Genomic DNA, 21,262 nt, shown 5'->3' with positions numbered 1-21,262 from the left:
CTGTGTTCTGCTCAGGGTTCTTCACACTGGTGGTTTCCAACACACAAACAGGAAATCCTTCCTGACACTCACACTGTTATCCCCTCCATACCCCACTGAAAGAAGGGTTTGTTCAAGCCCATGATGGAAGTGAAACTGTCAAATCTCTCATCAGACTCAAGGGTTTGTTGAATTCCACTGTCACAGCCAAATTGAGTATTGTCCCTTTGCTGCATACCCAAAACATTCCTTCACCAGATTGACTATCTTTTCAAGCAGTCAACCTCCAAGGTGTAGTTAGTATCAAACAAAAATCCACTCTAATGCTGTAAATTCTCTCAGAAGAAAGCAAAAATGAGAGACCACTTTTGATGCAATGATATATGCAGAATAACACTACCATGCTGGAATGTTGCTCCAACAAAAACTGCAAAACTGGAAAAACATAGAAAAATCCCTTTCGAATAGGTCTTGCCAGTCACTAGGCGACTAGCTTGCACTAAAACAACTCTATCCTGTTTTTTTCCACCTCAAATATACCCTATTTTTGGCTCTACAGAGCTCTTAAGCGCATGAGTCGGCATCTGGGGTTTTTAGGTAACAACCTACCAGACAATGCAGCTGTGTGGAATGCCAAAGACATCTTGGGGAGTTTCAGAAAGCTGACCTGGGAATGCATTCTGTCCGTTGCTTGCCATTGGCTTTGTGGTTTGTAACTCATCTGGCTTTTGATTTGTTTGCTTTATTTGCTTTAAGCTCCCCAGCTCAAGTTCGTACCTCCACATGCCAAAACTATGTTTACAGCATTCCTCCACAAGCTTTTTCACTGTAATAAACAGGCCTGTAAATCTTGTTCTTATCTCATCACATTTGCTCTGCATTCAAAGATTGAGGTCAAATGTCAAGCTGTGTGCTTGAGGGAGCCTGGTGTTTATACTGATTTCCGCTGACTTCAATGCCAGAGCCTTTACAGGAAAGAGGAATGCAGCGAACGTTCTACATGGACACTGCTTGGGCCGTTTTTATTTTACTCGAGACATAGCCATTTGAAAGGTATCTCATTCTTCAGCTGCACAAAACATTTTCCTTTCATTTATGGGGCATGAAGTTCACTATTGGCATTGTCAGGGTGGGTGGAAGCATGAACGTTTCTAAAATCAGATTTGAAAACTATTACTTACAAAAGAAAACGTGCACTGATTCAGCTTGATGTACTACTAAAGTGAAACAGTTCTCCATGTGAATGAAATGCAGAGACTTTTTCACCTTTTTTGCAAAATGTCATTACAAATTGAACTGGACTGATATTTAAGTGTGCAGAATTCCCTTGTTGCTTTCTTTCACGTCAATTACCTTGTAAATAAATGCTTGCCCGTTTTTAAAAGGGAGGCCACATGTAAAGATCAGGAAGACACTCGCGGACTCCATTGATTTAATCTGATGTACTAAGATAAGACCATTTTGCGTGTGAAGAAATCCTTTTTTGGGATTTTTGCAGAGACGTTTTCATATTTAACACATTTTTGCAAAATTTAATTTGTGAAACTGACTTTTTAGGAACAAAGTACAAAACCGCATTTCAGTCTCAGCTTTAGCCTAATATATGGTGATCTTGGGTAATTTACACTCTTTACGGCCCATTCACTGTCAACCACAGGATAGGATCTTTTCACTGGAAAGAGCCAGTCAAATTGTAACACAATCTAACAATGCTTGGTTTCACTTTGATGTGCAAAGCATTTGCTTTATTTATGACATCTGTGGCAACTAATGTTGGAGAGTTGTATACGTTTGAAGGCACTTTTTATGAAAGCTTCTGTGTTTTTGTTTAGATATACAATAATTATGTATTACCATCTTCAATTGTGCCTTTTTCGGAACACATATATTACTGGATATAAACGATTTCCTCATTTGTCCTTGCAGGCACTAGGGTCATGATTGGAATGGTGCAGCAGGTGCAGTGCCACAGGGGTCAAAAGGTCTAGGAAACCCACTGATTATTGATTTTCTGCTATCTTTTACTACTAAACATGCAGTCAAGTGCAATCACCTTGCGGCACTAGGGTCATGATTTGAATGGTGCAGCAGGTGCAGTGGCACAGGGACCAAAAGGTCTAGGAAACCCACTGAATACCGATTATTGCTATATTTTACTACTAAACAAGCAGTGACAAGTGCAGTTACCTTGCACACAGTAGGGTATGATCTGAATGGTGCAGCAGATGCAGTGGCACAGGGGTCAAAAGCTCTAGGAAACCCTCCGAGCACAGATTATTGCTATTTTTTACTACTAAACAAACAGCCACATGTGCAGTTACTTTGAAGGCACTAGGGTCATGATTTGAATGATGCAGCATGTGCAGTGGCACAGGAGCCAAAAAGTCTAGGAAACTCACTGATAACCTATTATTTCTATATTTCACTACTAAACAAGCATTGACAAGTGCAGTTACCTTGCACGCAGTAGTCCTGATTTGGATGGTGCTACAGGTGCAGTGGCACGGGGGTCAAAAGCTCTAGGAACCTCACTGAGCACCGATTATTGCCATATTTTACTACTAAACAAACAGCCAGAAGTGCATTCACTTAGCAGGCACTAGGGTCATGATTTGAATGGTGCAGCAGGTGCAGTGGCACGGGGGTCAAAAGCTCTGGGAAACTCATTGAGCACCATTATTGCCATATTTTACTACTACCTGCAACTCAGAACCAGCTATGCCCGATATCTCCCCGCTCCCTATTGACCGTCTGCGGTCACAGTGCGAACACCACCTCTTCCACTGTTGCGCTTCCTGACCCTTCCTCTCTCCCCTCACAGGCTTCCTCTGCTCCTCTCCCAGGACACTGGCACACCTTTAAAGTGTACGGATCACCTTTTTTCACAGTATGCGCAGCTTTTATAAAAAGCACTCAAAAGTTCTATAAAGTATTTCAGCGTTTTATAAAAGCACAAGTTATATTGCACACACACACTTTTTTATTGCACTGGGGAGACTTCATGATTTGGCCAAGATCACAGGATGTTGAGCCGACGCTGAGACTCAAACCCGGTTACTAAAGTCAGCAGCTCTTTCTGTTACTTCACATCTTTATTACAATCATCTGCAGCATGTACAAAAAATATTAATGACGACAATAGATTCTGCATAGGCAAAACCTATTGGGTTTGCCAATGCGTGTTCTTTATTATAACATATAACATAATCTTGAAATACATACCTTTAGGATGGACGCTATATGGAAACTCCTCCAACATATGTTTTTACTAAAATGTTGTAAATGCAGAATAGCAACCTAGGCCATCCAAAGGGTGCACATAACTGAGGCCTTTACAGGGTGGGTGGAAGCATGAACATTTCAAAATTCATGTTTGAAAACTATTCCTTAAAAAAACATACTTGCATTGATTTAGTCTGATGTGCTACTACTACTAAGATTAAAAAGTTCTGCATGTTAATAAAATATATTTTTGGAATTATTGAAGAGACTTTTTCATATTTTACATGTTTGTTGAGGAATGTCTTTAAAACTTGAAAGTGATCAAAAAGTTAGCTGTGCAGGACATCCTAGTTACTTGCTTTCTTACATGATGATTAAGTTATAAATACATGCTTGCCCGTTCTGAAGAGGGGGGTGCACACAAAGGTCAGGAGTGCGCTTGCGGCCCCCAGACTATAGATCTACAGGGACATTACAGTATAGATTATTCAGCAGTTCTGGCTTCACTGCAGCATAGCTGCAAGCAAAAAAAATTTATAACGCAGCTAACGCTGGCTGTTTCATTAAGCTTTTCATCTTTACTTTCAGCCATTTGCAACATCGCTAAAAAACATCGGCAAAGCCAATAGAGCTTGCATAGGGATGAGCTATTGGCTTTGCCAATGCTTGTTTATGCTTTATTCGTGGCCTGAGGGCTAGCTCAAAGCACAACATATGAGTATGGTCAGTGCAACATCAAAAACCCTAACATTAAAGTGAATATTTCCTCTGTCAGCAGCAGAGGAGCTACATTTTGTTAAGCACACCTTGGGGGAGATATTGGCAATTCAGAGCACATTAGCAATTTGTACCATGTTTTTTCCATGGACTAAAGACTGCACCCTATAGAAACTGTATATTGTTTGCTTTCCATTTCAACCAGGCCAAATTTTTTTTTGCACCATTCGACATACTGTGGCGTCACATATTTAGGAGCACTTTAACCCATCCTTAATGCTGCAGCTGCTGGACCTCTTAACGATGGTTACAAATCACAGGATTTGTGTTGTGACAACCTTAAGTGGGAACCTGCTGTTTTTGGCTCCTATTTTAGAAAGAACACTTGTAGTTCAGCTGGTGTATTAGAACCTTTATTCTAAACATTCCTATTGCAGATTCTCTCCTGCAATTTCTAAGTCAAGAGAAAGATACACATCAAACACCCACTGTTGGTTTCTAAGCCAACTCGAGCCGAGATGGGAAGATCTTTTACAGAGGTTCTGGCATTCACAGACTCTCTGGTCACTAGTTGCACCCTCCTGTTGAGGTGGGCATCCCTCCACGAGGAGCACCCTTTCTCATGACTCACATACATTTGAGGCACTGCTTGGGTTTCTGCTTTGTAAAAAACCTCGGGCAGATAACCCATTTTTGGAAGATTTGTGGTAATAATCCCAGATCTGGGACCACTCATGATGAGACTGTTGCGTTCTAACTGGCATCATCTTACACACAAGTAGTACATATATTGCTTCCCCTCTGCACATCAATAACTAAAGATCCACAAGTCTGGAAGCAAACAACGTACAAGTTTCCACCTGATTGATGGGTGATGTAAAACATTACTGTGGTATTTAAATGTGAAACCTGCTCACATCCACCAAGTCAAGAAACCAATAGTTCTATTTAAAGGTAGGTGATGATTTGAAGTTTATCTTGGGTAGACCACAGATTGTACCCCTCCAGTTCGCAGAGAGTAGTTCTCCCTATGCCCTCTCCCACTTATACACCAATGAATGTCAAGTAGAGGCCATGCTTAGATCCAGGTTTCCATAGGAAAATGGTACATGGGATTCTTGAGACAATGAATGAAGCCTTAATCTTAATCCTTAATGGAATACCTATTTTCTGTAGATCTAATCTTAATCTGTAATGGCAGGCCTATTTTCAGTAAGCAAGGATCCACCTGCTATTTCCAGAAAATACAGATGTAGTTCAGTTTCATTCTATATTCAGACTGCCAACTGATACAATCAAGATAGATTATCTACAGTGGGAGTGATCTATTAACCACTACTTGCTATTTAGAATAAGTGTAGATTCTGCTGTCTGTCCTGGGCAGAGCATATGCTCAACAGGAAACAAAAATCAACCCTAATCACTAAAGGCATGAGAAGTTTTGCAAAGCTTTATGAATGAAGAGATATCAGCCAATGTTAGACCTGGGATCCTTGGTGTGAATCTCCCCTAACCTTTTGCCTTCAACTCTCCTGTTTTGCTGACTTTATTTTGCATGCTTTAAGACTCTGCACACTTTACCACTGATAACTAGTGCTACAGTGCTTGTGCTCTCGCCGTTACACATGGTACAATTTTGAAACATGGTAAAACTGACTTACACCAAATTGGCTTATTTGATTTGCTTGCAAATCCCTAGTAAAGTGGTACTACATGTGCCCAGGACCTGTAAATTAAATGCTGCTGTTGGACCTGCAGCACTGGCTCTGCCACCCACTTAGGCAGCCTTTTAAACCTGTCTAAGGCTTGCCATTGGAGACTGTGCAATTGGTGTAAACTCCACTTTAACCTTGCAAAATAAACCTTTTGCCAGGCCTAAACCTTCATTTTTAATACATAAAAGTCACCCCCAGGGTAGGCCCCGAACAGCCCAGAGTACAGGGAGTAATGTATTTAAAGGTTTTAACGTGTACTTTCAAGTTTTATATGTCCTACTAGTGAAACCTCCTAATTTCTTTTTTCACTGCTGCAAGGCCTACCTCTCCTATAGGATAACATTAGAGTTGCCTTATTACATTTAATAAGCTGTAACTTCCGACTGGGAGGTCAAGTTGGGTGTCTAAAGAATTGTAATTAAAAGCTCTCTTTCCTGGTAAAGGCGAATTTTTAGTCACAGTTCTGAAAATGACGCTTTCAGGAAGTTGGCATTTTCTTGTTCTAACTATGTGGTGCCTCCAGCCTGATCCTGGATCACATGACTATATGTAGCTGGCATGTGGTCTTTGTTTATTGCTCCCAGAGAGGGAAACAAAGAGAAGATAGGTGTTGGCAGGATGGGCCACTGTGAGGTAACAAGGGGGAGGGGCTGTCACCTACAAACTTGCACATCACACAGGCTCTGCTTGAGCACTCTAACAAAGTGTTTGACACTGGTCTTATGTGACCCTAGACACGCTGGGGCCAGCACAGGGAGGAAAGAGATGCCTGACACCGCAAGGGGTCTAAACCTCTAGAAACTTCCTCTGCTTCAAAGTGGGCACCAGGTATAAACACTGGACCCAACTCTTCAGTACACTTCTGGACCTGTGGACTCTGACAGGAAAAAGGTCTGTTGTCCTGCTGAACCACTGCCTTCTTGTCTGGGTGAGGACTCTACTTGCATCTCTAAACTTAGGACCCCAGAATGACTTCAAGGACTGGTTGGCTAGCCACCTTATCAGAAGCCTCAAAGACAGAACAGGATTCCAACAACCTTGAACCCAGCACCCGAACTCTGCCATCTGTGAGCCCTGCTCTCCCAAGTGATGCCACCAAAGTCCTGGACCTTTGGAACTGGACATGACCATGTTCTTGCAGCCCCAACGCATCTCCTCCACGGCACGGGGCATCTCCTTAAGGACCTGCAAATCTAATTTGCTGCATGATGCATCATCCTTGGAATCAACGCATCACATTTGCTGCACGGACTTCTCCAATGCATCGTTTCTGCAGTGCCAACTTGCCTGATGCAAGGACTTTGCATCCCCTATCACAGCTTATCGGAACCACTGCTGCACAACGCATCTCCTTGTCCCGACATCACATAGCCTCTGCTGCACGACACATCCTCAGCCTGGGGCTCCACATCTCTTTGCAATATGAGTTTAAGGTACTCTTGTTCAGTGGGCCTAACTGGGTCTTTTAGCTGGTCCGCGCTCCATGGCAGTTCGCCTGAACTTGTGACTTTGTCCTCGTCTGGCACATCCAGGCAACCACAGTTGACACTTGGTGCTTTTTTGTGCTATTTCCACTTAGATCTTTAAAACTGCATATCTCTGGTTCTATTGATTAGATTTTTGTTGTTTTGGTTTTCATTTATTTATTAAAATGTACTCTAGCTTTCTAATTGGAATGGAATTTTCCTTGTGTTATGTTTTCACTTTATTGCTATTTGACGTGCTACATATAATCTGTGCATTTTTTTAAAATAGAGACCCAGGGGAATCCAAGATGGGGTGACTTGTGGGGCTCTCACCAGGTTCTGTTACCCAGAATCCTTTGCAAACCTCAAAATTTGGCAAAAAAAACACATTTTCCTCAAATTTCGGTGACAGAAAGTTCTGGAATCTGAGAGGAGCCACAAATTTCCTTCCACCCAGCGTTCCCCCAAGTCTCCCGATAAAAATGATACCTCACCTGTGTGGGTAGGCCTAGTGCCCGCGACTGCAAATGCCTCAAAACACAATGTGGACACATCACATTTTACCACAGAAAACAGAGGTGTTTTTTGCAAAATGCCTACCTGTGGATTTTGGCAACTAGTTCAGCCGGCACTTGGGGAAACCTACCAAACCTGCGCATTTTTTAAAACTAGAGACCTAGAGGAATCCAAGATGGGGTGACTTGTGGGGCTCTCACCAGGTTCTGTTACCCAAAATAATTTGCAAACCTCAAAATTTTGCAAAAAAAAATACTTTTCCTCACATTTCGGTGACAGAAAGTTCTGGAAACTGAGAGGAGCCACAAATGTCCTTCCACCCAGCGTCCCCCCAAGTCTCCCGATAAAAATGGTACCTCACTTGTGTGGGTAGGCCTTGTGCTCGCAACAAGAAATGCCCCAAAACACTATCTGGACACATCAAAATTATCAAATACAAAACTACCTGTTTTTGTGGTGGGTCACCTGCGTTTTTTGGTCCTGGGCTCAGCAGCCATCGAGGGAAACCTACCAAACCCAGACATTTCCGAAAACTAGACACATGAGGACGTCCAGGGAGTTGTGACTTGCGTGGATCTCCCAATGTTTTCTTACGCAGAATCCTCAGCAAACCTTACATTTAGCTAAAAAATCAAAATTTTCTCACATTTCTGTGTGGGATCACCGCACCGGGACAAATTTCCTACCACCCAACGTTCCCCCCAGTCTCACGGTAAAAATGATACCTCACTTGTGTAGGTGGGCCAAGTGCTTGTGACAGGGAAGAGCCAAAAATATGTCGAAATTGAGGGGGAACCAAAGTGGGTCCAAAAGGGCAGTTTGAAAAAAAACATTTTTAGGCTGACAAGTACAGCAGAATTTTTATCGGTATAGATGAGACAATGCTGGGTGATAGGTATTTTGTGGATTCCTGCAGATTCCGGAAGGTTCCATCACAAAAATATGGGAAAAATGTGTGCTTTCCAGCAAAGTTTCAGGTTTGCAGGGCATTGTGGGTAAGAAAATGGAGCGGGGTGCATGTGAAGCACACCACCCTGGAGTCAACTATATGTTTAGTTTTCAGATGTGTCTATAGGTCTTGTCGATTTTTCCACATGGCAGCGTCCCAAAGTAAAAAAAAGGTGCAGCCCTCACCATTCCAAGTGGGACGATTTTGAGAGTTACCAAGCCCTCATGGCCCAAATGTAAAACAAAAACCAAAAATAATCAAATGTCCTCTTGCTTACCATGGGATAAGATGTTTTAGAGTGCGGGGGAGAGCTGAAAGACTGTTAGCCCCTTCAGTTCAGGTGGGGCATAACCAGGGCCATAATGGTTGGTAGCCACCACTCCACAATTTTTTTATTTTTTTTTATTCCCTTGTATCTAGTAGACTTTCTGTTCCCCGGAGTGTGGATCAGGGGTAATTGCCCAATCTGCCCACTGGTGGGCAGAACAACTTTGGCCCCATTTATTTGGGGTGGGTGTATGGCCACACCCACAACCTATTATTTTGAAAAAAAATCTTCCCTGGTCTCTGGTGGGCTTTCTGCCCCCCCTTGGGGGCAGATGGGCTTTCCAAAAATAGGCCAATCTGCCCCCAAGGGGGGCAGTTATGGCCAACAGTAATGTGCCCCCATGGGGAGCGACTCTTGTCCAAGGGGCTACCCCCCCCAAACAAAACACACACATACACACACCCAAATCCATGGTGTCTAGAGGTTTGATTGGCCTAACAAAAATAGGCCGATCTGCCCCCAAGGGGGGGCAGAAATGGCCTAAATATAATTTGCCTCCCAAGGGAGCGACCCTTGTCAAAGGGGTCGCTCCCCATACATAAGAACATAAAGTAAATAAAAAATATATATATATTCCTGGTGTCTAGAGGTTTCTGCCCACCCCCCACCCCCCCGGGGGAAGATCCGCCTAATATATTAGGCCGATCTGACTCCAGGGGGGCAGAAAAGGCCTAAAAATATTTTGGAGTGGCCCTTGCCAAAGGGGCTGCTCCCCTTATGCACAAGTATGAATAAAATAAATAATCCCTGTTGTCTAGTGGTTTCTGCCCACCCGTGACTGGCCTAAACATTATTTGCCGTCCCCCCCGGAGCGACCCTTGCCTAAGGGGTCACTCCCCAAACATAAAAAAATAAAAATAAACAAAAATAAAAATTATCCCTGGTGTCTGGTGGTTTTCGGACCCCCCTGGGGGCAGAAATGGCCTAGAAATAATTTGCCCCCCTGAGGAGCGGCTCTTGCCCAAGGGGCCGCTCCCCTTATTGAAATATACAAAAAAAAAAAATCCCTGGTGTCTAGTGGGCATTTCTGCTGCCCAATCGCATCGCTATTGGGCAGCAGAAATGCTGTGAGAGACAAGAAAGGAAAGGAAAGGTCTTTCCTTTCCTTTCTTGTCCTTCCCACCCCACCTCCCGGTCAGAAGAGAAATGCAAAAGCATTTCTCTTCTGGGATCGAGGTGACCTCTGATGAGGTCAGCGTGCGATTTGCGCGCTGACGTCATCAGATGTCACTGGAGGGGTGGGGGGTGAAAGGGGAAGCGATTCCCCTTTCATTCCTGACCGAGGGGTGTGGGTGGGGGGCCCACGGGGTGACCAGCTCGTTCGGGGCATGGGAGGGGTTAATACTAACAAATAATAGAGTTGGAAAAAAAATTGCATGCAGTATATTAGACCTATTTTAAACCTACAGGCAGCCACTCCTTAAAGTAAATTTAGGTTGGAACTGAACATAACACCACTGCTTAGTTTTCACACAGTCGTGACAATCAATTACATGTGTGACTGCAGGAACGCTGACTGTTCAACACTAAAGGGATTCATTTTTTAAGAATTAGAAATATCCAAATATAAAAACATGGACCTGAACTTGGATGATATCAGTAAAATGATCAGACAGCACCACCTTCCAGACTTGAAGGGGTTCTCGATCATACCCCAGCAGGATGAAAAAAACTGTTTAAAAGAATCCCCAGGCATAGTTATCAAACAAAAGAAACGCTAGCAAACAATAAACATTCTGAATTGGTTTACAACTCGTTCACATGTATAACTGTCTCTTTGAACTTGTTCTTTTGATTGCCTGTAGTGTTGTAAAGCGCTCTGATACCCACAGGTCCTGCCAGCGCTATAGAAAACTATCTAAATAAATAAAAATAAATAAATAAGGAACTCTATGCTGACACAGACCATAAGGCAACAAAAAAAGGAAATATTTGAGATTCAGAGTATTCTACACTCCTCTGCACCACTTTGAAAGATCTTGGAACACTTATCTTAGAGGCAGAGGCACATGTGTGCTGTGGGGTTACAAGGCAGTCACCACGAAGCATTTCATCTGTATTTGTCCCAAACTGTGCAGTCTAGGGCTAACAAAAGGACTGTTATGGCTGTGACTAACTGATGTTTTATGAATCAGTTTCCATACTATCAGTGCATTAATGAATGTTTTACATTTTGCTTATAGTATGCTGCTATTGCTTGCTACCTCAAGTTAACTGATGTATTTCTTTGTACGGGTTTTTAAAAATAATTTATCATTTGTTGACAGTTTCCTACACCTAATCAAAATGAGGTTCGCATTTATACTGGTCTATTTAATTAAATTTACTATTGTTTTTTTAAATTGATAAAATTATGTACTTATTGGAACCATTTGATGAATACAATAAATTCACACACTTACACTATTTTCTCCCTTATTTCCATGTGACTGTTCTCAAAGTCTGATATCTATTTACCTTTTACTGTCTTGATCTTGTCCTTTATGTAAGCATGCTGTGTTTTGAAGCACTCCAGAGTGTTTCCCCTCACGAGATACTTAATGTCTGGCTTGTGATTGTTTACTTCATAATATCTAGGAAGGAAACAACATTGAACAAATCACTGCTCTATGTGTGGAGAGATCCAAACTGAACTAAAAGGGAGGAACAAGAGCTATAGTAGATAGGATGGGAAGAGGAGCCACAGAAGTGTGATAATTAAGAGGAATGAGAGAACTTCTAATAGAATAGATCAAGAAGGAACAAAGATGATCACAGAACTTCCACTTTGAGAAAAAGAAGAGTAAAGACCTTTCAGAGTAAGACTGGACAGGAAGCTTCTACCACAAGTTAAATAGGAGACAAGAGACCTTTCAGAGGTAAGGATGGACAAGGTACCTCTGCTGTGTGAGAGACACAGATACCATCCATTCTTAAGGACATAGAACCTCCAATATATAGAGGATGAGCAATGAGTGGAAGGTCAGTCAAAAAAACTGAACAGATCTCCTCCGCTATTAGAAACCTTACGTGCAACTTGAGCTAGATCTCTGTTCAATAGTGATATTTCTATTCTAGATTTTCACATAGTGAGTTTTGACTCAAAAATGAGCTTTACCTGTCCATAACACTATGCACATCCTAGAAAGAGAGAGACACAACATATTAATATCAATTTCACTTAATATTTGACTGTGGCATCAAAAATGGTAGTATCCTTATTTATAATTATATGTGGGGGGTGTCTCTGATTTCATTACTCGGATGCAGAGAGGCCATTTGATACGAGTACCTCATATGTTATACCCCATGTGGCCATGTTCCTCCCATTGTAAAGGGACAAGACAGTAATATGACATGTAATCCACCAAAGAAAGAACTGGTTAGGTAGATAGGAATTATGCTCACTACAAGGTCACCAACAATAAATTATAACACTGAGGAAAAGGTTACTTACTTGTAACACTGGTTTTCTGACATGGCCTCTTCTTCATTCTGGAACTGTGCGTAAGGACATTCTTTACGATATAGGCTACTTTTTGCCCACACGATCAACCTCACTAGACATAGGGTCTTATAGCATCTCAATGGACCCTTCGGGAATGCTGTTGCCTCATCCACCATCATGAGATCTCATGTAGAGCTGATGTGGATTTACGACAATTTATTAGTCTCCTCTTTTCAGTAGGGGAACATAGAGAGTTTGTGCCTGAATCAATAAAAGATATGGATGCCACAGAATCAGTGTTACAGGTAAGGAACTTAGGGCCAGATGTAGGTAAGTCTGAGTTTGTCACTTGCAAATTGCGAGTCTGAATGACTTGCAGTTTGCAATTCGCAAACCCAGATGCAGGATGGTGTCCCTGACACCATCTGCGAATCGCAAGGGGGTCGCAAAGACCCACCTCATTAATATTAATGAGGTGGGTCGCAATTTGTGACCTCTTGCGATTCGCAGCACTCACAGGGCTGGTAGCCTGCTGTAGACAGCAGACCACCATGTCTGTGACTGCTTTTTAATAAAGCAGTTTTTTTTTTTTGTATTGCAGCCCGTTTTCCTTAAAGGAAAACGAGTTGCAATACACACGAAAAAATGAAACTTTTTTGTTTCATTTTTTCAGAGCCATTCACAAAGGGGAAGGGGTCCCATGGGGACCCCTTCCCTTTTGCGAATGGGTTAGCACCCATTTGAAATGGGTGCTACAAAGCAATTCTACATCGGGATGCGAATCGCAAATAGGAAGGGGAGTACCCCTTCCTATTTGCGAGTCGCATTCCCATTTTACGAGTCGGTAACCAGGTTACCGACTCGCAAAATGAGAATGAGCATCGCAATGTGCGTTTTGCATGGCGCAAACAGGGAAATTCGCTGTTTGCATCATGCAAAACGCTTGCTACATCTGGCCCTAACTCTTCTTCATTATGAGATACTTCACCGATGCACAGGTTGAATCGAATACAAAGCAACCGTAGCATTGACTGTAAGTGAGAGCAATAAAGTAGTATGGCCACCTCTCTCTTGCCAGAGAAAAAGAATCCAAACCAGGATGCATATTAAAGGTACAAGCAGATTCGAAACAGCAGCTCTGACTGTTTTAGGTAAAAGAAAATTACCATGCATTGCAGGGGGCTTCTTTGCACTTTCAGGCATGCTGCATACAGTGAGTTGTTTTGATAAAGTTATAAGAACAAAGAGTTGTTAGTTGTCTCCCGAACCAAAAATGTCTTCACTACTGTGAAGTTCTCCAGCGCTTAGCTGACATATGTCCTGTCCCTTTTTGGATCCATCTCTTCAGTACAATTGTAGCTCTTAGAGGTGCTCCTTCTGCTGCCACAGATGTCAGTCTGAATGCTATAGATATGAAAACTGAATATGGATGCCTTTGAAGACATATATGCATAAGCAGGCCAGCTTGGTGTTGCCTGTGGTGGTTGGCAGCAGCAAATTATTAATGTTGTATGTGCAACAACTGAATTCCTAGACTAGGAAGCAGCACTAAACTCCTGTCTGAACTGATGCCTGACCATCAGGTCTCTTAAAAGTGGCATCAGGGTGTGTGTCGAACCCATGATGTTGACAGTCATTTACTGATTCTGTCAGAGTGAGGCAACCTTTGAAGGGACTGAACATCAAGTAGATGGTCATGGAGTGTAGAAGGTGCTTCATTTCTGCCATTACTTCATCAGTCTGTATTTCATCTCTAAAGGCAGTGTCTACCCATATTGTCTATGTCTACGCAGTTTACCATCTTACCAGCAAAAGCTATGTGTGGAATGTGCATCTACAGCCAAGGACAAGTGCAGGGAGCAGTCTGCACTCGGTATCAGTCCTAAGCTGTCCTGAAGGCTGGTCGCTATATTGTAGGTTGTATAGTTAGACTTATTAGAAACTTGGGATCTGATTTAGATCTTGGTGGTGATAGTCCAGCTGTCACTTTTTAGATGGATTCCATGTCTGCCTACTAGGCGGTCCACCCACTCTATTTAGGTGGGGGCAGTTTGACAGACATAAAAACGCCCAAGTCCTGCCAACTCCACCAGAAGTCTCCATCTGCGTTAATGGCGCAATTGGATATAGAAGCTGGTGGCAGAACTCCAGCCACTGTTCCCACCGAGCAAAATACGAATTGCCTTCCCTCCAAGGCAACTGTGGTTGGAATACCTCCACATCTGAGTTGGCAGATGTGAACAGAAATGAGGTAAAAACCTACCTTTTTTCTCTTTTCTACTTCCGTTTTTAACTGGAACCCGACCGGACAAGTCCTGCTGCCATTTGACCACAAAAGAAAACGACCCTGTCATCGCCAGACTCGAAGGTGAGCAGTCCATGTTAATTTTTAACACAGAATTGTCCCTTAACATTATCTCGGGACCCTTGTGTTTACATACATGTCTTAAATATCTTGCTAGAATGTGTGCAATGTCTATATGTTGGAATTAGTTGTGTCAGTATTGAAACGTAACACACCTGTATCAACAACCATTGCAAAAAATACTCTAAGTATTGTTTTTGGTGTACCTATTATCAGAATGAATGCTTGCACCAAATACTCAAAGTCCACCACAACTGGCAGCAACGACAATGTTGGAACATTGCTATGGGATGTCAGTTAAATGCTGCCTTGCCAGCAACGAATGTGAGTCAGACCATGTATCTCACTCTTATATCAATCTATTTCCATTTACACTACAAACTATACAGCGATAATCAATGCGGGACAAGCGCTTTGTAAGTCAAAACTCTAGTATTCAGTCATTTTATACTCATGTACATTATTTTGCTAATGTAACACGTATGTTCCAGTGCACAGTGGTTGTAAGATACAATTACTCCTGCCATGGTTGCCCTTAACTTGTCTCTTGCCTACAGTCCAGGGTCACCATTTGGCCACATATCAAGCACCACAGGGTTGTACTTGGGAGGGGTGGGAGCAGGTGATGAAGGTCTCAAGGCAAGGTAGTGGAGGAAGTGGGAAGGAGGAAAGAGGGTATCAGGGTGTGAGTTTACTGGCTGCTTGAGGTAGATGGAGATAGAGTGGATGGTATGGTTGGGTCTATGTGTGGCAGCTGCATGTGGGTCTGTGGTTTGTTGTATGTTTGGTTGTGTGATGTTTTGTTGTGTGCAACATTCAGGTGAGTGTGGTGGTTTTGTTATGGTGATATGTGTAGTTGTGCTTTTGTGCGAGTGCATCATTGTATTGGTAGTTGTGGTTGTGTTGTATGTGGGTGTAGTATCAATAGTATGTGTATGATATGTTTAGGATGCATGGCACTGTGTGTTTTCTACATGTAAATGTTGTGTTGTGGTGGAATGGCAAAGGATCATGGTATGTAGTGTGTTGTGTAGTGTATGGGTAAGGTACATGGGGGTGTTTTACCTGCATTCTTCCCATAGCCACTGTGTACATTGTACACTGGCTCACGCGACGAGCTTCCTCCATCAGAAATCCACTGCTACAACAACTGCAGAACTGTAACATCTAAATGTGCTTGGCGGGATCCTGCCAGCCTGATGGCGATGAAGTGCACTCCGTCAAGGAGGTCGGAGGTTTAGGCTCAATACATCTAAATATGCAGTTGGACCTCCGTCAGCTTGACTGAGTACTTGGAACCGCCGCTGCGGCAGGACGGTGGTATTCCTGTCAAGATCTAAGGCACTCATTACAACCCTGGTGGTTGGTGTTAAAGCAGTGGTAATACCGACAACAGACCGGCAGAAAAAAAAATTGAATCACGACAGGTGGAAGACAATGTACCGCCCACACTATTACAAGAGGCCTTTCCACCACCTTTTCCGGGGCGGTACGAACGCGATCAAAAGCACGGCGGAAACAGTACTGGAAAGGGAAACCACTCACCTCTCGACACCCAACGAGGAACCAGGACGCCATGGAGCCCGAACTACACGTCCTGCCCATGCTGATCTTCCTCCATCTGTTTCAGGAGCATGAAAGACGACGTCGCCGACCATGGTGAGTACTGCACCTACAACACAGGGGAGGGGGAGGGAAAAGAAAGTGACACACACACGCAACACGCAATACCCCCACCCCCACCCTCACCCACAACACCATACACACAAATACATGCAGCAACATTACATATACACCCCCTCACCCCCTGGAAGAACGCAAGGACAAAATTAAATGATTGTAACAATTGTAATTAAGAAAAATCAGATAGTGCAAGTTCAAAAATCACTATATACAAATATGTACACCAACTACACAAGTCCGGATAGTATTCAAACATCGTCCGTGGATCAGTGTCCCAAAATGCATGGGCAAAGCCCACACAAGATACCTGACTCGAAACGGAGAGAACACTGCAGGGGCATCAGATCGAAATGAAACAGGCACCTCAGGGGGAGCACCTCAGCCGGATGAACGCACAATGCCACTGCTCCACGAGGGGGCTCAATGTCCACTGCTGTATCCTAGGGAGTGCAAAGCCACAGTCTCACAAGTCTTTACAGTGGGTGGTTTGCCCACTGCTGTATTCTGGGGAGTGCAAAGCCACAGTCTCTCAAGTCTCTCGAGTGGGTGGTTTGCCCACTGCTTTATCCTGGGGAGTGCAAAGCCATGGTCTCACAAGTCTTTACAGTGGGTGGTTTGCCCACTGCTGTATCCTGGGGAGTGCAAAGCCACAGTCTCTCAAGTCTCTCAAGTGGGTGGTTTGCCCACTGCTGTATCCTGGGGAGTGCAAAGCCACAGTCTCACAAGTGGATAACAGTCTCCACTGGTTCTGGAGGGGGCATTGTGCCCAGAGTGCTTCATCCTGCCAAGGACTGAGGAAGTGAATACTTTTCTGCACTGGTTCTGGAGGGGGCTTTGTGCCCAGAGTGCTTCATCCTGCCAAGGACTGAGGAAGTGGATGCTTTTCTCCACTGGTTCTGGAGGGGGCTTGGTGCCCAGAGTGCTTCATCCTGCCAAGGTCTGAGGAAGTGGATGTGAATCTCCACTGGTGCTGGAGGGGGCTTGGTGCCCAGAGTGCTTCATCCTGCCAAAGACTGAGGAAGTGGATGTGAATCTCCACTGGTTATGGAGGCGGCTTGGTGCCCAGAGTGCTTCATCCTGCCAAGGACTGAGGAAGTGGATGCTTTTCTCTACTGGTTCTGGAGGGGGCTTTGTGCCCAGAGTGCTTCATCCTGCCAAGGACTGAGGAAGTGGATGTGAATCTCCACTGGTTCTGGAGGGGGCTTTGTGCCCAGAGTGCTTCATCCTGCCAAGGACTGAGGAAGTGGATGTGAATCTCCACTGGTTCTGGAGGGGGCTTGGTGTCCAGAATGCATCACATACAGTGTGGCTGGGCATATTCCCTCATATGTGTGTGTGTGCCACGAGATTGCCTGGGAACAGGTAGCATGATACGCCATGGAGGCAGAGACAAACCCCACCCTGCTGCGGCTTGCCTGCCGCCTGCAGGTGCAAACAGTGATGAGAGTCATGCCTCATGGAAGCCTGGCAGGGTCCAAGACCTCGCCTCGGACAGCTGCCCACTGGGGATGATAGCCATGTCAGCTGTGGTGGCACTGTCTGAGCACGTCGCGGGCTGGTGGCCGTGCTTGCGGCAGTGTCTGTAGCGGAGGTGCTGGCGGTGGTGCATGTGTCTGCACCTGCCGAGGGACACAGCAGGACGTCTCCTGCAGCCTCGGATGGCTGCCCACTGGGGATGATGCTGGGGACTGTTGCTGAGGCAGCAGACGTGCAGGAGGCGGTGCTGGTGGCGGTGCAGGTGGCGGTGCTGGTGGCAGTGCAGGTGGCGGTGTCCACCGCCGTATAGGTTGGTGTAGTGGTTGACAGAAGGGGTGACTCAAGTCCCTCAGTCGGAGCCCCCGTGCCCTGTCCTGACCTGCTCTTCGTCTTGTGTCCCTTCCCCACCTTCGATGTTGCCGCTGGTGTCTTGCCACTGTCCCTTTTTGGTTTGGAGGAGCCCTTGCTTGCTGGTAGGTGCGGCTTCTCCCTCCGGCATGTGGGCACCTTCTTCACCTTGGCAGGTGGCGGAATGTCCTTGGCCTCACTAGGTGGCACACTGGCAGCCCTGATGGGTGGCGCACTCGATGAGACCGGAGTTGCTGGCACCACTATGCTTGGGGATTTGATGGCTGAGGTGCTGGGCTGGGACCTGGAAAGCCTGGCCCTAGGGGAAGGACGGGGGCGGGGAGGTGTAGGGAAGAGGTCAATGTTAGCTAGGAAAAGTTTCTTAGACACACTGGGACGGGAAGATAGAGAGAGTTTGGGAGTGGAGGAAGAGGTAGTGGTTGTAGGAGGTGTACGGTTTCTGAATTTGGGTGAAGGTGCATGGGCCGAAGGCTGTTGTGAGGTGGATGGCTGTTGGGTGGTTGTGTGACTGCGTTTGTGTACTTTGGGAGGAGGGCTCACAGACACACTGGGAAAGGACACATGGGATGTGTGAATGGTAGTGGGGGTGGTGAGTGCACATGAGCGGTGTGTGGTGATGGGAGTGCTGGTGATGGAGGTAGTGGCTGAGGATGTAGTGCATGCAGGTGTGAGTGGAGTCGAGACAGGGAGGGAGGAGGAGGACGTGGAGGAGGGGGACACAGTGGAGGCAGTGGATGTTGCTGTGTCTGCATGGGTATGGTGCTTGTGTGAGTGCCTGTGGGATGTGTGGTGCTTATGTTTGCCATGTCCACTCGTGTGTTGATGAGTATGCATGCTGGTCTGATGGTGTGCTTGGGATAGGCTGCGGTACAGGTGATTGGGTCGGGTGGAGGAAGTTGGAGGGGGGAGGCTGGACACAGGGAAAATGGTTGCAATCAGTGCTGAGGCCGAAGCTAAATGCTCTCTGTTGGGCCGCCTGCCCAGAATGAATGCCCTCCAGGTATGCATTTGTTTGTTGCAAATGCCTCTCAACACCCTGGATGCCATTGAAAATGGTAGATTGCCCAACAGTGAGGGATCTCAGGAGGTCAATAGCCTCCTCACTGAGGGCAGCAGGGCTGATTGGGGCAGGGTCTGAGGTGCCTGGGGTGAAGGAGATCCCCACCCTCCGGGCAGGGAACACACGCTGAGGGGCTGCTGAGAGGGCGGTGCTGGTAGGGGGGTGGCGGCTGTACCTGTTGATGCGGTGGGCACAGAGGTGCCCGCCACCGCAAGGGAGCTCCCATCATCAGTCTATGGTAGACCTCAGGGTCCGGATGTCCTTGGCGATGGCACGCCAAATACCCTTCTTCTGGTGGGCGCTGACCTAGAGGAAAAGTGAAGTTAGAATGGATGTTACTATCCTGTACAGTTCATCTCACGCATTGCCTAAACTCCTCCCACCCTGGGCCAGACATACATACACACACACTACCCTCACATGCTGGCCTGTCCCCCTCCCCACCTTCTTCCATCCAAGACACGCCATACAATCATATGCCATCCACCATGCTCACAATGTACTCACCTGTTTGTCTGGAGGACCGCACAGTTGTGTGTACTGGGGGAGGACCCCATCCACCAGTTTCTCCAACTCCTCCGAAGTGAAGGCAGGGGCCCTTTCCCCAGACACTGTAGCCATCGTCGCTTCCAGACACAGGTCACAGCAGCACTTGCAGTGTAGGTCCTCTCCTGTTGAAGGTCAGGTATCAAGTGAGGCAACAGTTAGAAAATGGCGGCCACGTCTGCGGCGGTGCGTACCATCACCACCGGCGTACATCGTCATTGGCTCCTGGAACCCATAGGGCCCAATGTTAACCAATGCAGAATTGCGCTGCGGTCTTCGACCGCCAACCACAACGTGTACAACGCCAGCGCAGTTACCTCATTTCCCCTTGTCACACCTTACAGGTCAGGCAGCCGCCATTTCAGGGGGCCACATAGCAGGCAATAAAAACTGTCTCACACCTATTTCGGCCAGGAATACGGACAGACAAAGGCACATGGCGAATCTGTTACGTTTTTGCAAAAAACACATTGTGATACCTAAGTGTTGGATGACCCTCTGCGCACTGTTCTCCTCCATAGGGCACGTCCGCTGGGACAGGTGATGAGATGGCGGCATCCTCCGGTGCACAGACCCCTGGTGGACCTGTCGACAATGGGAGAGAGACACATCATTATCACTTACAGACTTGATCATGCAACAATCCAGGAACTGTGTGCCCAGTTGGAGCCAGACCTAATGTCAGCTATCCGCCATCCCACAGGAATACCCCCTCTACTGCAGGTTCTGTTTGTACTCCATTTCCTGGCCAGTGGGTCTTTTCAAACAACAGTGGCCATGGCATCAGGGATGTCCCAGTCAATCTCCTCTAACGTGTTGTCCAGAGTGTTGTTTGCCCTACTGAAACACATGTGCAGCTACATCGTTTTCCCTCAAATGGAGGATTTGCCCACAGTGAAAGGTGACTTCTATGCCCTGGGACATATCCCCAACATCATTGGTGCCATTGATGGTACACATGTGGCATTTGTCCCCCCTCCCCCCCCTGCAGGAATGAACAGGTGTACAGAAACCGGAAAAGCTACCATTCAATGAATGTGCATATGGTGTGTTTGGCAGACCAATACATCTTCCATGTGAATGCCAAGTATCCTGGTTCAGTGCATGACGCTTTCATTTTGAGGAATAGCAGCATCCCCCTTATGTGATGGGGCAACTCCAGAGGCACCGTGTGTGGCTAATAGGTGAGCCTAAAGTCCCTACATAGTTCCAGTTGGTGTCTGGGAGATTCCCTAATGTTTGGAGGATTTCTAACAGTTGTCCCTCGATATTTGCAGGTGACTGGTTACCCCAACCTGTCATGGCTACTGACCCCAGTGAGGAATCCCAGGACAAGGGCAGAGGAACGCTACAATGAGGCACATGGGCGAACCTGGAGGATAATAGAACGCACCTTCGGCCTCCTGAAGGCTAGATACCGGTGCCTCCATCTGACAGGTGGATC

The 21,262-nt window shown here is 45.6% G+C and overlaps 1 protein-coding gene across 1 annotated transcript in view; it reads right to left on the bottom strand.

Moving 5' to 3' along the window:
- Window positions 1-21,262, bottom strand: part of LOC138299215 (E3 ubiquitin-protein ligase TRIM39-like) — a 122,231-nt gene that overhangs the window by 34,405 nt on the left and 66,564 nt on the right. The window contains exons 5-6 of the mRNA XM_069237339.1: window positions 11,990-12,012; window positions 11,350-11,465 (exon numbers count right to left, since the gene is read on the bottom strand). Of these exons, the coding sequence (XP_069093440.1) occupies window positions 11,350-11,465; window positions 11,990-12,012 (139 nt within the window). The remainder of the gene's footprint in view (window positions 1-11,349; window positions 11,466-11,989; window positions 12,013-21,262) is intronic.

Source organism: Pleurodeles waltl, chromosome 6 (assembly GCF_031143425.1).
Source record: "Pleurodeles waltl isolate 20211129_DDA chromosome 6, aPleWal1.hap1.20221129, whole genome shotgun sequence".
Lineage (NCBI taxonomy): Eukaryota > Metazoa > Chordata > Amphibia > Caudata > Salamandridae > Pleurodeles > Pleurodeles waltl.
Note: the sequence above shows the minus strand (reverse complement) of the source record. Positions and strands in the feature narration are given on the sequence as shown.